This window comes from Leptosomus discolor, chromosome 5 (genome assembly GCF_034619465.1).
Source record: "Leptosomus discolor isolate bLepDis1 chromosome 5, bLepDis1.hap2, whole genome shotgun sequence".
Lineage (NCBI taxonomy): Eukaryota > Metazoa > Chordata > Aves > Leptosomiformes > Leptosomidae > Leptosomus > Leptosomus discolor.
In genome coordinates, this window is record NC_141395.1 from 13,019,500 (window position 1) to 13,035,165 (window position 15,666).

The window sequence follows — 15,666 nt, forward strand, 5'->3', positions numbered from 1 at the left end:
GTGAGAATTGTAAAGATCCCAAATCACCCCACCCAGCCAGAATGTTGTCTGTACGCAATGGATGCTCTACACAGAGGATGGCAAATGGTTCACAGCCTTCACTAGAGAGTTCAAAAAGCCAACCAAACAAAAATAGCTGTAAAAAGAGATAATCTAAACCTATCTTAAAAATAAAACAATAAACTTTTCAAGGAATAAACCTTACTAACATGTTATCCTCATGGGGCTCCTCTAGGCTGACCTGAGAGCAGCATCTCAGGGTCACAGCAGAAAACTGTTTTGCTGTTAATATTATCTATTGCCTGAATTATTCTCCTGCCCATAATGTACCAAGCTTTCAAAGCTCCACATGACTTTGAGTCAGCAAAAACCCACAAACCTGAGAGACATAAAAATAGCAAGCATAGTTCATCCTTGAGGTCCACCTGAAGCTATGCACCACCATTGCCTCCATAGGCACCGCATTTTATGCTGTGCCTAGCACTGGCTTGTGTCTGTGAGGTCAGATAGCGTGGACAGAGGTTGTTTTAGATACAGAGGGTGTCCCCTTATTTTCTGGAGAGTAAATAAATCTCTGTCAGGCTGCTGCTGTTTAAGAAGTAAGGAGAGAGTGGTTTTCCTTCTCGGCAGGAATATAAGACCTGCAACCCAGAGAGCTGCCCGGAGGTGCGCAGGAACACACCCTGGACCCCTTGGATGCCTGTCAACATCACACAGAATGGTGCCCGCCAGGAGCAGCGCTTCCGCTACACGTGTCGTGCCCAGCTTTCTGATCCCCATGAGCTGCAGTTTGGGAGGAAGAAAACTGAGAGTCGATTCTGCCCCAATGATGGCTCAGCAGTGTGTGATACTGACTGTACGTCTTGCCAGCTCTGGGGGACCATTGGGCAAGCTTAGATTTGGTGGTGGAAGGGTGATCCTCTCAGAACAAGAACAACCTGACTGTGTCTGCATAAGTCTCGACATGTACGACTAGTGTCACTGCAGAATGGCAGGGATGGAGAGAGCTCTGTGACTTAGAGTCAAGATAGTTCTGAGCTCTGTGCTTATGGCAGCGTATAGATTTGTTCTGGCTACTGCCAGACAGGCCCAAAGAGAAATGGCAAATAATGAGGGTGTAGAGAAGAAAAGAGCCATTCTACAGGACAGTGTGTCTTTACTCTTCTTTCTCTCTGGAGGTCCCCTTGTGCGCTGCCTCTGGGGTTAATCCCTTCAGTATTGCTGTGATGCAAGGCAATGTCCTGAGGGCACTGCCACAATTTGCTGCCCAGAAAGTTCATTTATCAAGGTTATCAGTAGATTCAGTTTGTGTATGTACAGATTTCTTTTTGTGAACAAAACTCTTGCTAAGGGCTTTCAATAGAAACTCTTCCCCAGAGCACCTAAGTCCTGATTTTATTCATGAGCTGAAGCCCTTTTTAAAAGCCCAACAACTAATTAATTTGTGATCTTGTGGTGTCTTGTTTGTTTTCCTTGAAGCTCTTGTTGATGACCTCCTGAAGACTGGTAAGACCTCTGCACGGATTATCAATGGGGGCTGGTCCTTTTGGGGGGCCTGGTCTTCCTGTTCCAGGGACTGTGAGTTGGGCTTTAGGATCAGGAAGAGAACATGCACAAACCCTGAACCTAAAAATGGTGGCTTGCCCTGCGTGGGGTCAGCAACGGAGTACCAAGACTGCAATCCACATCCCTGCCCAGGTAACCATGATCATCTTCTTGCATGAAATTCAGAGGTGTTCCTCCCCATCTTAATGGTAGAGCCACAAAAAATTTAAAAAATCAGTATTTCCAAGCTGCTTTGGTTTTGTTTTTTTTTTTAATTTGGGGGATTTTTCCTTATTTTTTTTTAAAGCTATTGTAATGACCCATGTATGCGATCTTTAGTGCTATGACTTATGTTTCACCTTGGCTCGAAGGGTAACACAGCCATATCCTCTAGAGGAAGTAGTATCGTGGTATGTCTTTTTGCTTCAAGAAGGTTTGAGGGCATCACAGTGCATCTGCACCTTGATGAGGAGACAGGCTTAATGAATGTGGCTTAATAATGTGTAGAGATGCTTGATGTGGCGGTTCTTCTTGTGAACACTTGTTTCTTCCCCCTCTCCTGCTTACGTATTGTTCTTGCGATGGGCATCTACTCTTGACATCAGTTACCATTTCCTGCACAGCCAGCAGGGAGTATTCTTGCCTGGTTTCCTGGTTTTCGAGTTTGTCCTCATGTTTATGTTGCACTCCTGGTCCAGAATAGTAATAATAGACCATTCACTACTGTATTCTATGTCAGTTATCCTTTTCCTTGCTCTGTAATAACTAAACTAAATTTAAGTGATCTTACACAAATTACCTTGCCTCTGCAGTTCCAGCAATTATCTACCTCTGGCAATATAGTTTGTGGCCTACACTTGAAAATGCTGTATTATAATAGCATTATTATGATTCTAAAATTCAATACAAAGATAAAATTCCAGTGCAGCTATGATCAGAATGTGCAGCAAGAGCATAGCAGGAGTGTCAAATATTGCACTCTATGGCCTATAAAAATAAAATAACTCTAGGACTATAAAGACAGCTATTAGTACTATTTTGGAAGCTCTCAGTGGCTTTTCACTAATGTCTGTGCCCTTCTTCTGTGCTGTTTTCTCCCCTTGGACACTATGATGTTTTACAATCTGTTCTGAGTGCATGATTACTATTTCTCTGTGTCTACCTCCTTCCCTGCCTTACTCAATGTGTATACACAAATCCTGGGCTTACCTTGCACTAAGTCATCAGGTTATTATCTTCTGAATTAATGGCATGTGGACCTGCAAATCAGGCAGCCTAGTAGCCTGACAAGGGGTGGGGGGATCAGATATCTTAAGTCCCTCCCTAGTTTTGTTATTAAGCTGTTATGGGGCTGTGCTGAGATCATAAGGACCTGTAAAGTTCATCTAGTCCAGCCCCCCCCGCAATGAGCAGGGACAATAAATAAAGCCTCTGAGTTTCTTTTTCTTGCAGGTTGGAATTAAAGAACTCAGGGGCCCCACAGAAAGGTGCCATATAAGCTCCACTTAGGTTGTACTTTTTTCCTAAGTTAATCTGCTGTTGCTGTAGATGAAGCATCAGGAGACAATAGAATAATGATAACAATGCTGTTTTATAAAAAGGTATAGAATAGAATAGGATAGAATAGAATAGATTTCAGTGACTGCCAGGAAGAATACTTTCTATTTTGGCACTTTACGATGCAGTGTCTTTTTGTGCATAGACTTCATTCTGCATCTGCAGAGTGCAGCACATTTGTACCCTCTCTTGATATGAAGTTCTTGTTGTCAGGCCCAAATGTCCTGGGGCGCAAGAAACCGCTAGCTAGTCTGGGCAAGGTGGGTCTGGAAGGTGAGATCCTGGGGGTCTTCATCTTTGTCAGAGTGAAAGGGGTGACCAATGGCATCTACCTCTCTCTCCTTGCTTTTCAATGCCCTTCAGTGAAAGGCTCGTGGTCTTGCTGGACTCCTTGGTCTCACTGCTCAGCAACCTGTGGAGGAGGACACTACCAGCGCACGAGGACTTGCACCAATCCAGCTCCATCTAGTGGAGAGGATATCTGCATTGGTCTGCACACCGAGGAGGCCCTTTGCAACACGCACCCATGTGAAGGTAGCCAGTTCTCCTCGCTGCTCCAGTTGGCTTGGGTGGTGGTGGGAGCAAGGCACATCTGCAAAATGTTTAAAAAATAAATCAGAAACACCACCAGTTAGAAGCTTTTCTGTCCATTCAGTAAACATCTGTTGAGCTGGGGAAAACGGAGACATCTCAGTGTTCAGCTGCAATCCCTCACCTTTCTCTTTACCTCTTCACTAGCCCATCCTCTGGCATTCTGGTGCTGGACAGGCAAAATCTCATTAATGGCTGATCCATTCAGGAGCTTGATTCTTCAATGTGGAAGCTTACAAGACAAACAAAAGGAGTCATGAAGCATCAATCTTTACAGTTGCTGAAAGGACAATCCTTCCTTTTTCTTACACAGGCAGATGAGCATGTACTACAACTCAGAGAACAGGGTTTAGATCTGTGCTGGTTTTGAACCACCTTTGTGTATTTCTGATCCAGTGCAGGCTGACTCCTGCACTTAGGAACCTCAGCAAAAGTCTGTAACTGCTCTAACTTGTGCTGGCTGCTTGAGGTATCCCTGGGAGGCCACCCAAAACTTGGGGGTCCTGGTTCAACATTGCCCCATCCAGCTCCTTCAGCTCCTTGTATGTCTAACCAGAGAGCTGATACAGGAGCTTTTAAGACAACTCCATGCTGTGCAGTGCTCCACCAGGGGTTGGTTCAGTCTGTATTAAGAAAACTAAAACCTGGCAATTAGGGTAGGGTATGATGCTTGCACTGTTATTTGTACTGAGAAAATGAAGTCCACTAAAGGCCTCTGGATTAGATGTGTGAGAGAGGCCCAGGCCGGGATCTAGACAGCCTTCACCATGGGAGAAGTTTGGTATCTATAAGGGATTCTTTTCCTTCTTGGTGACACGATATGTGTGTTTTCCTGATCTTGGATTTCAGGTGGCTGGTCAGAGTGGTCAGAGTGGAGCCTGTGTAATGAAGAAGGCATCCAGTACCGCAGCCGTTACTGTGAGGTACACAGCCCAGACTCTTCTCAGTGCATCGGAAACAGCACACAGTACCAAGATTGCCTGTATAATGAAATTCCTGGTATGTACAGTGTCATTGAGGAGGGAGAGGGTGGGCCAATTCAGGACGGCACCTTGTGCCCAGAATGTCAAGCTAGGGTTATAGGGTATAAATTGGGTTTGGATGCTTCTAGAAATACAAGCAAACAAACAAATGTTATAAACTCCCTTGTGGCAGGGACAGGGTAACTGGCATTCCTTTAAGATAGCTTAGCATTTCTTTAAAACAGATTTATCTAGGTCTGTGATAAATAACTATTTTTGCTTCACCTGAATTTAAGCTTTTAACTTTGCACAGTTCGTCTCAGGCTGGGTTATAAAAATTATCTGTGTTCTAAGTATGGACGTGGGCAACAGAAGGTCCTTGAGTTCAGGTGTCAAAAGAAGCATCCCAAAAGAGTGAAGAAATAAGGTGGGGCAGATGGAGAAAATTGGTGTCTGAAGTGGGGAGATTAGTCAAGGGTCTAAGAGAGTAACACTGTGACACTGTTGATGGACAGATGGTCATCAACATCTTCTACCTTGTGTTTTGTGGAAATTGAATCTCAGGCAAATATTTGATATGAGTCTAGACTGAATAACCCTTTTCCACATGTTCCTTTTCGGATTATAGTACCCTGACTTAAAAATCCGAGGTCTGTAGGCAATGATATTCTTTTTCGTGGTTTTCTCAGCTATCTTCTTTCCCCTAAATTGAAGAAGCTAAACAGTGATCAGGTAACAGTACTGGAATTGTCAGGTCTTTGGAGAGGTTTTGTTGCATGTGTTTCACACTCTGAGCTTATCATTCAATTTAGAGAGACTCTCGGCTTGCTGCAGAACACGTGAGCGCCTTCTCGTGTCTGGAGCACAGGGGGTTTAATTACTTAAAGAAGTAAAGTGATGGCAAAATGACAACTTTCTCCAATCTTCTTCTCTTTCTTTAGTGATCCTGCCAGCCTCCAGCATTGATGAGAGCACGAACTGTGGAGGTAGGGTACCACTAACTATATATCTTATTTTTATCTTAACCTGGCTCCTTTTCTCCCTGTGCAGTATCAACTAAACCATTAATCTATACAGCTCATATCCCACTGATAGCCTTAATACCACTGGAGTCTTGCTGTCTGAGTCAGACTGGAAGAATGTATCGCATGTCCACTTGTCAGTTCCAAGATTTTTATTTATTTTGGGGTTTGGGTTGGCCACTGAGGGTCATTAATTACCAGGGAGCACACTGGTTGTCTTTTTCTACCCACAGGGTAAATGGTTCAGGAGAAAGGAAGGAATATTCCTTATTCTACCACTGTAAGCCTCCCGCTGTTTGGAGGCAGGTGTTTTTAAATAACCTGTGAAAATTTCAGTGAACAGAGTCTCTTAGGCAGATCCTTTGCTGATATAGGACAAGATTAGGGTTTATACTTGTCCTTCAAGCACTTCCTTTCATTCAAGTCCTTACCTCTCACAGAAGTTGTGTCTCCTTTCTGCATGTAACTTGGAAAGATCCAGTCATTAGTGTCACTTTTCTACTGCCCTAGGAGCCCCTATGATAAAAATGCAGACTGAAGAAAATGGCAGGTTCCTTCGATATTTCAAAGTGCTAGTTTCACACTAACGACCATGTCAGTTCCTGCTAGCATCACATCCCTGCTTTCCTGAAATCTAGATGATCTGCAGACTGCCAAAATCTCTTCTCCCTGTGGAGATCACGGCAATGGTTCTGTGGAATGGAAATGTGACCTCTTGGTTTGTGACTGTGGGGCAATCAATGGAATTAAGATTTCAGCACCTGCAATGTAACAGTCGGCTTTCTGCGTCACTCCTCCCTCAAAGGGTGCAACTATCTGCTTCAGTTGCAGGACTCCTTGCTACGGCTTGCACTCTACCGTATTGCCCTGTACCTACATTTCCTTCTTTTACTGTCACCTTTGTATCTGCTGCTGTTGCAATCTACATTTTACCGTAGCTAATATTATTTATTCTTTAGCGTTCTACAATATTAGGCAAAGAAGCCAATCAATAGAAATGCTGTTGATGCATCTCAGAAAATCTATATTTTCAAAATGGTGAACCAGAAAGCTTTGCCCCTGGGGACTCACATGCTGCAAACAAAAATAATTTGTTTTTCCCCTAAGATATGGCTAAAAGTCACCTGAAAAATCAGATGGGTCTTTCAAAGGTGAGAATGAAATGTAAGAGAACTTTATGTTTTAGAAAGTTTTTCTTACTGTAGTGACGTGCTAATGTAGCAGTGACATGAAGCATTCACTGCAATATAAGCAAAGCTGGGCAGGAGGAGAATATGGCAGTGTCATGTGGCCTTACTGAGCACAGTTGCATATTCTGTCTTTTAGCTCTCATGAGTGAAGTAAAGCAGGCAGAGGTTTTTAGAAAAGAAATGTCTTTTTGGAAAAGTCTTGTAACATTTAGTAGGAAATTACCATCTTTCCGCTGTTTTTTTGGACCATCATCCAAAACACAATAGAAAGTGGTAATCTTGCAATAGAATTTTATAGTGTGGTTTAAAAAATAAATGTAGCTCATCAGTCTTAATAAATTCTGTATGTTCCTTACTGTAATTATGAATGAAGCACATTGCTGTAGAACTCTATCCGTTTTGTTCTTCTAAACTCAGGAGGATATTTTTTAACTAAAGATTAGAGGAGAGCTGTAGACTAATGGTCAGAATTCTCTGTTTGAAAAGCATATCAGTTAAGATGTAAGATGGCACCAAAAAAAATGCACACCGTGATCAGACTAAGAATGAACCTTATTTAAAGCCACTCTCCAAGTAGTCCCTTCCATTTCTCTGCACGCAGTCAAGTCAACGCAGCAGTCTGTCCAAATGAATTGGTTTCTTAAGTATTACAGGAATTTTACCGCTGCAGTTGCCACAAAGCCGATATGTCTGACCCCTGGGACAGCTGACCTGGGGGGGCAGCAGCACTCAGGGGTGTCCCCCCATCAGGCCCTAGGGCGCCTGTCATTCCTGGGCGAAAGATGACAGAGCAAAGGCAGAGGAAAGGCAGTAACATTTGGAGTCATCATCACTCGTTCTGTTTCTGTAGATTCCCCCCTACACATAGCAAAAGGCGACGGTCATAAAGTTTTGCCACCCAAGATTTCCTCCAGTTGCTTCATTAACTTGGTGGCACTAAAGGTCACTACTGTTGGCTCTGTTGTCAGCGAAGGTCTGTTGATGGTTGGTTTTACCACGGGGTTTGAGACTCTCTGAGGTGAGGGAGGAATGAGGAGTATTGTTTGACTTTGTCTTCCCCCACCAGCCGGAGTTGCGAGTTTGGTACCTCCCGGTGCGTGGGATGCACAACTACAGCTCCTTCCAGAGGTCAGCGCTGTGCTTGGAGGGTGCTGCTGCAATCCCACGTGGAGAGATCTCTGTAGGAGGCTTTTATACACCAAGAGCTTTTCTGTTTAAAATATTTGCACTGTAGCTACCCTGCCAGCACCTGCCTGCAACTGGCTTCCTATCTTTGCAGTTTGTGGAGAAAGCCAACAAAGAAGTGTTTTTTTCAAGCAGTCCCCCCCTTTCCTTTGTCCACCTTATCTTTCCCATTCCCCTGAGGACCTCTGTTTTGCTGTTAGCGGTACAAATACACCTCAGAGGTAGTGCAGGCATGGCCAAGGCAATGCCACCCCGTGAATAAGCAAGAATGCTGAGCACACTTGGATTACACGGGGGAGGAATGTTTATCTCCCCCACTCCACACACAGTCCCATAGGCATTTTGGGCAGCCAACAAAAAGGGCTTTCCCCTCCCTTCCTTCCCCTTCAGAGAAACGCTGAGTGTTTTTATCCCTTATTTCCATGACACGCACATGCTTTGGAATCCATTAATGTGCGTTGTTTGTATGGCTCATTTCTTTAGCTGTCAGCTTAACATAATGTTTAGTTTCAATATCAATAGTGGGGAGAAAGGAGAGACAGGGAGGGAGCTTTGAGAAAACAATGCATGAACCTGCTAAACTGCACAAGGCAGAGCTGCAGTGGGGAGACCGATTTGCAGGGAGATTATGTCAGTTTATGTTAGAACGTAAGACTCTGGCTTCAACAGCTTATTAATGTTGATCCCAAGATGTCATAGCTCTGATTTGCACCTGTGGTCTTGTCGGGAGAGGGAAAAAGGCTATTCTTTAAAAATAGTATCTCTTGTCATTTCTCTTGCAGGTTTTAGTCTCATCCATCTGATTGCCACTGGGGTCTCCTGTTTCTTCGGCTCTAGCCTCTTAACGTTTGTGATTTACGTGTACTGCCAGCGCTGTCAGAGGCAGTCCCAGGAGTCGACCGTTATCCACCCAACCACTCCCAACCATCTCCATTACAAGGGCAACACAACGCCCAAGAACGAGAAGTACACCCCTATGGAGTTCAAGGTAGGGTACTCGATGAGAAATACCACGAACAGCTTGATACTACCTGAACAAGTTCTGTATTTATGTCATGGTTGGAAGTGTATAGGTTTGTGTTTCTATGCCCAGCTGTTGGCATTACATGCGGGGTTTGAAGGAGCATTTAGCCATTCTGTCACAAAGGGGTTAAAAGGTCCCATTGCTGCAATGGGATTTTGTTCTGTTTCACAGTCCTGAGGAATGCCAGTCTGGCAAGTACATACCAAGATACTCCAGCCCATTGTGACTATTGTATGTATACAAATTGTCCTCTAAGAAATCAGTAGGAGCTCAGTTCAGTGCATTGTTAGTGCGTGGTAAGAGGAAATGGAGGGGAGGAAGAATAAAAATGGAAACTTCATTAGACAAATAGCTGGGAAAATGCGTATGGTGGGTAGGGTGAGAGTCTGGAAGTGGTTTGGGAACTGCCAAATTGGACAGAATGAGAAAGAAGAGGGACTTCTGCCTCCTCTATCAGTACTGGACAGAACTTACCCCAGGCAGCCATGTTATCTGTGATAGCAGCAGAACTGGGAGCTGAAGCCTTGGGAGAAGATGAGTGTTGAAATGGTGTACTCTCGTTGGTGTATCTGCTAGCTAAAGGGAGCACCACCCATCATCTGAGCAGATGGGACTAAGGGTACAAGAGACAATACACTGGGACAATAGCACATTGTTGTATTTGAGCATCAGTCTCCGGGTGAAGTGCAAGATCATAGAAGTGAGCAGTGGGATGGGTGAAGGGGCTTCATTTCACCACAGGAGGAACAGCTTGCCTCGGGTCACTTGAATAGTTTGGAGCATTATCTGGGACATGAACACAAAGCAGAAGGAAACCTTGCAGCTGCTTGTTCCTTTGTATAGCTATGTGCTGCTGACATTTTGATTGTCTGTTTCTGCTGATCTGGCCTGGCTTCTAACTGAGACCCAACAATAAGCTCAACGGTGGAACCGTTGCCATACTGTAAACGCCCTGGGTGCTGGGGACAGTTTCCACATAGAGATTTTATAATGCTGGGCACAGGATGATTCCTGATAGGTGGCCATGATTTGCAGTGTGAATATGCATCAGAACTAAGAGCTTGCATCTAATAATTTAAAAAGAGTCAACGTCATTTTGGTGTTTTAAAGGAAAACAGTTTGAGCTGGAAAACAGTAGACCAGTTTGGCAAGATGCATGTACTGAATTTCTTGTGTTGGGCATTGCAGGCCCACAGAGGATCCTACTGCCTATAAGTGCAGTCTCAAAAATACATTTCCTAGCAGCATAAGGCTACAGTTGCATACAGTTTAATAAGGGTGCAGCATCGTAATGTGAGTCAGCATGGATTTGTGGGAAGTAAATCATGTCAAGCAAATTGGATTCCTTTTTTAAATTAAATAAATATTGATCTAGATAGGAGGGAAGCAGCAGACATATTGGGATTTTCAGAGGCTTTTAACAAAGTTTCACAGGATGTATTATTCTACACACTCTGCATATATGGGTTGGGTAATAAATTATTAAGGCAGGTAAAGAACCAGGACGTGATCCTGGAAGCTTCAAACTATGAGAGTAATCCTCTCAGTTGTGTCAGTAGTTGTCGCAAAGTCAATAGGAAGACCCAGATGAGAAAAGCTTCCAGGAATAAACAGGTTAGCAAGAATATCCCCTTGTTCCTTACACAGCAAACAATGAAGAAAAGAGACAAATTTATTTTTGTGGCCAAAAGCAGGTAGTTACAGGGTTGACTTTATGGTATCATTTTCTTCATGTCTTATATTGTGCTATCATATGTTATCAGATGATGCTAAAATCGGAAGAATGGTTAAAACTTAGTAGGATGAAGTTGTTCACAAAACGATCTTGATCAATTGATCAATTGAGTAAATGGATTATGAAATACAGTATATCTGTGCCGAGTGGTGTAGTGGAGTAGAAGTAATAAGAAAGCTAAGCAAAGTTTAAAATAGCAGCAGATCAGTTAATGCAGCATCAGGAGGGAGTTGACCTCTTTGATGGATCCATCTCTGAATACTTATCTAGTGTGTAGTAACAGTGAGCAGCTGTTAGTCTTTTTTCAAGGGATGTAAACAGCCTAGGCATTAGATCAAGTTTTGAAAAGTCTAGTTTATTTAAAGGAAGGCATTAGCTAACTGGGACTGTATGAGTTAGGCTGAGGGGAGAAGGGACTTGGACACAAGGAGAGATAAACCAGATGGGGCTTATTTATAGAATGTTAGGAAGTGAAAGAGTTCAAGTGAATAAATCTGCAGTCATGGGACAGACGAAAACAAAATGTTTAGGAGCAAGGGGCTGCTTGTGAAGAAGAGCTCAAAGTCATACCCTTTCAGTGTGGTGAAAGAGGCAAAGAGATTACAGAAAGGGCAAAATCCGTTTATCAAGCGAAGCCCCTTTTCTCTATTCCTGTTGAATATTTCCTTATGTTTATCTTCTCTATTGTCCTTCCTTTCTTAAACTCTTGCCTGAAAATGTCTCATTTAATACTACAAATTTGCCACTCCTCAGTGTTCCCTTGAAGAACATAGCGTTAGTGCACTAAGAGGAAGGCTGTGTGTGCTCTGTGCTGTGTAATTACTTGCAGAACTTGTTATTAGCCAGCTTTATATATAGGAATAACTGGCGGATTTTTCTAAGGGTCAGGAGGGAGTTTTTCATGCCTTCAAGGAGCACATGTGGTTTTATTGTGATGCTGCACAGTTAACAGTCAAATGACAGAGAAGCTAAAATTCACCTTCAGAAAAACGAGGGTTGGACTGAGCTTGGATACGGGCCCATCTGAATTTCAAATGTGTATGTATGAAAGAAAGTGGAAACACCTGAAATTCCAGATTCTAAACCCAATTAAGTTTCTATCCAGCAGATGCCAAGAAAACTACCCCCAACTTTTCTTAGGTAAAGCAAAAGAATCATTGTATGTTCATGTGTGTCTGTGAAAGAGGTAATAAATCCATGATTAAGGAAATACATGATGTGTGGACTACTTTTCAGTAGCAGAAAATGATAATACACAGTGACATGATGGTAGCAGAAGGCTGAGCATATGCACAAGTCTATTATTTTCAATTCTTTGATAATAATAAGCCTTCTGCAACCGTCTTTAGTTTGTTTTCATCTGGAAATATCTCTTCTCTCCAACCAGCAGGTGAACACAGTAGAAAATTTGGTAGTGTTACATTCAAATGTACAGCACTGAATGCAAACTCATAAATCAAGGTGAATTTTATATGAAGGCAGATTTTAATGAAGGAAGTGCTAGCTGATATGAGCCTTGTTGGACACTTCAGCAGAGCAATGCAGTAATGTAGATCAGATGTAAATATCATACATAATGGTGACCTATTGATTGTTTAGCTGATGCTAACTTGCCTAGGCAGTGTTTTGCCGAGGAGTCTTTTATTTTTGCTGGCTTCTTTTCCCTTCCTTTTTTGCTTTCTCAAGAATGCTGTGAGGTTTATTATTAGCTGGTTTAGCCATGATGTCTTAAAAGATTTCATGCATATGCATTTACCAGCTCCACGCTGATTTTGATTTGTTATTCACAGATTGCAGGGGAGAGACCTTTTGGGTCACCTAATAAGCAGTTCATGTTTCATTAATTGGTTAAAGTTCATACAGTACTCTGACAATATTGAAGACTGTGCAGAACAAGAGCATAATGAAATAAAAATTATCTGCTCTTCACATTTTGGCATGATGGGTTACAGAACCACCTACAACCTTCCCAGTACTGCCACGCCAATTAGTTAATAGCTGGCTATCAAAGCAGAGAGGAGATCCTGTTTTTTAACATCTTGCTTCAGCTACTCAGTGACGTACTCCTGTGAGTAACTTATTAGAGTTGTGCTGATGGAAAGCCTGATGATCCTACAGTAGAAGCCAGAGAGATGTAGGGTCAAGGTTGAGCCCTTGTGAGTTAGGAGCTCTTGGAACAGCCACACGTGGAGAAGGGGTTTGGACTGAACTTCTTCCTATTGCTAAATCCTCTGCCAATAAAGAGAGCCAACATTTTATTCTACATGGGATTTGGATGAAGGCGTCTGCATATTGGTCCAAGTCCAAAATCTGATGGCCTTTGGATCAGGCCAGATGGGATTAGTGAGAAATGTAAGTTTGCAGGATGGTTATGATGATGATTCTGCAGATTTTCTTCTTGATTGTGCTGGACAGACCTCCCTCTGTCCTTCCTTCCTTAAACACAGCTTTAGTTATGAGTCACACAGTCAAACTCTTTCTGTACTTATGTCTCAGATAAGCTGAGGAAGCACCTGAGTATTACATCTACTCTGGGCATCACTGCTGCTCTTTTAGAAGCTAAGGGCCAAACACTGAAGTTGTACTCAAGCAAAACAGTCATTTATGTCAATGAGCAAATTTATTGTGGGGGAAGATGAGGTGAGAAATGGGTGAGATTGCAGGATATGGCAATGAAAGAGGGAAACTAAATATTTGATGTATCACCTGATACCTGAGGTTCCTAGGAGGACATCAGAACAATACCCATTAACTTCAGTAGGACTGTGAGTCCTGCACTTGCCCAAAATCATACAGCAAATACAAATGCAGCTACCAGAAAATGGGGGGAATATTCAGTAGATCACCTGGGACTCTGTATAAATTAGAAGCTACAATGAATATTTTTTAATAAAATGAGAACAACGCTGTTGAGAATCAAATAACAGTGCAGAGCAGACACCCCCTATGAAGGTGTCCAGGCACTGTGATCCACACTTTACTAATCCCAAATAATTTATGGCAATATAATACCAGCATGAGCGTTATGAAACAAAAATGAATTCTGTCTTTGGAAGAAGAATCCTTCTGAATAAAACATGGGTGTTTGGTGTGGCTTTCAACACTGCAAAAAGAAATAAAGCTCAGGGTATAGGAAAGTGGATCCTTGTGTAGATTCTAAATGTCTCTCTCTTGGTGAGGGTCATTGTAATTGCCACTGAAAATCACGCCTTTTTTATAGCAGGGAGACAGCCAGTGGTTGAAGTTTAAATGAGCTTTAACTACTGTCAGGTGCCCTAGAGGGATGTTTATCTAAGCCAGCCTTGGCTTCTGAGGATGTTTGTTTCTCTCTGCCATGGAAAACTTAGGGCTTCAGTGTCCTGTCACCTAATTTGATACGTTACTACTTCAACTAAATTGGCTAACGCATTTATTTGTAGTGATCACAGCACATACACTGATAGCACTGTGATACAAGCTTTTTTCTTTTCCTGCTGACCCTTTCACTGTGCATCATTCAAGCCCCAGGAAGTGCCTATAAAGTTCAGACATAAGTCAGCACTTGATGATACCCAACATCGTCAATAAGTTATCAACAGCCTCCCTTAAGTATTTGCTTTAGCTGCATGGCATTTTACAGAGAGATTTAGCTGATGTAATCAGCTGGGAAAAATATAAATGTACATACATATATATATATATAAAAATATATAGTAAATCAGATTGAAACATAAATTTTGTTCCCAGTGAGTTTCATGTTTAACAAAGACTATTTCCCCTGAACAAAGTGGCATTTAAGAACATTAAGTGCTTGAATGGTAGAGTACATATTTTTAGTACTTACCATGAGTATGGTATTATTTGAAAAAGAATAGTAGGGGCAGGGGGTTGTATTGGCAAAGGAGCATTGTGCCCTTTCTTGTATGATCCTGCAGTTGCAAATATCACTTCAGGGGACTCTCAATTTACATAATGCCTGCTAGGAAAGGAAAGCAACAGAGCTTACTGATGGGGAAAAAAGGATTAAGTGGTGCATCTCAGTCAAAATCTATTAGTATCTTTTCTCCCCTTTATATCATTGGGTCGAGTCAAATTGAGCAGTCAAGCATGCCTGGAGGTGTGGCTGTCCTAGGATGATTGTGCCCGTCGAGTGATGTGCATCTCTTAGAGGTGTCCTCACCCCATGGCAGCAGTGGCTCAGTGGGTTGCTGCGTGCAGCTCACAGATATCTCCCTCTCATAGATACGTTATTTAAGAGTAGGGGAAGCTGCCAGTCTGGATCTGAATGTTTCCTTGCTCCTGCTCCCTCTGGGATGCTAAGCAGCTGCTCACAATGGTCCCACAATGGGAACTGGTCCCCATTCCATCCACCTTTCATACACACCCTTCATTACTTCACAGGGCTGGTGCTCCTCACCGTGGGGTGGGAATCCACATTGTTCCTCCTCCCTCACCCTTTTGAGAGAGTCCGGCTTTTGGGATGACTTTTTGTTTTCCTCTTTAAGCCATGTTAGGAAGTTTTAAATGGCACTGGGGGTAGATGCTTCATATTTCTCCTGTCATGTTTTTCTCTATTGACTCAGCCTTCTCTCCTCCTCCTTGTACCACCAGGCACATCTCCTCTACACCCAGATCAGGGATATATTCCATGCTTTGCCTTCTTACAGGCTAGGCTAGTCATCATGGATGATGCAGGTGTGATAATCTGTGGATGCAGACAAGACAGGTTTGTAGGCAGATAAGTTTTGGTTTGTTTTTAATTAGATCAATGAGTGTAGCTGGAAAAAGCTGGCAGGTTTTTGAACATGTGAGCTGCTATTTCAGACCTGAAGACAGACAGATGTATTCAAAAGTTTATCTGATTTTTCCAGCTACA

General features: G+C 42.7%; 1 protein-coding gene across 2 annotated transcripts in view; it reads left to right on the forward strand.

The window, feature by feature from the left end:
• The window catches only part of SEMA5B (semaphorin 5B), a 135,678-nt gene that overhangs the window by 109,419 nt on the left and 10,593 nt on the right, over positions 1-15,666 (forward strand). Inside the window, exons 15-20 of one of the 2 annotated variants that reach the window (XM_086464975.1) lie at positions 631-856; positions 1,480-1,698; positions 3,466-3,636; positions 4,543-4,692; positions 5,597-5,641; positions 8,835-9,040. In XM_086464975.1, coding sequence (XP_086321101.1) covers positions 631-856; positions 1,480-1,698; positions 3,466-3,636; positions 4,543-4,692; positions 5,597-5,641; positions 8,835-9,040 — 1,017 coding nt within the window. The remainder of the gene's footprint in view (positions 1-630; positions 857-1,479; positions 1,699-3,465; positions 3,637-4,542; positions 4,693-5,596; positions 5,642-8,834; positions 9,041-15,666) is intronic. The other variant, XM_086464976.1, reaches the window with a different exon arrangement.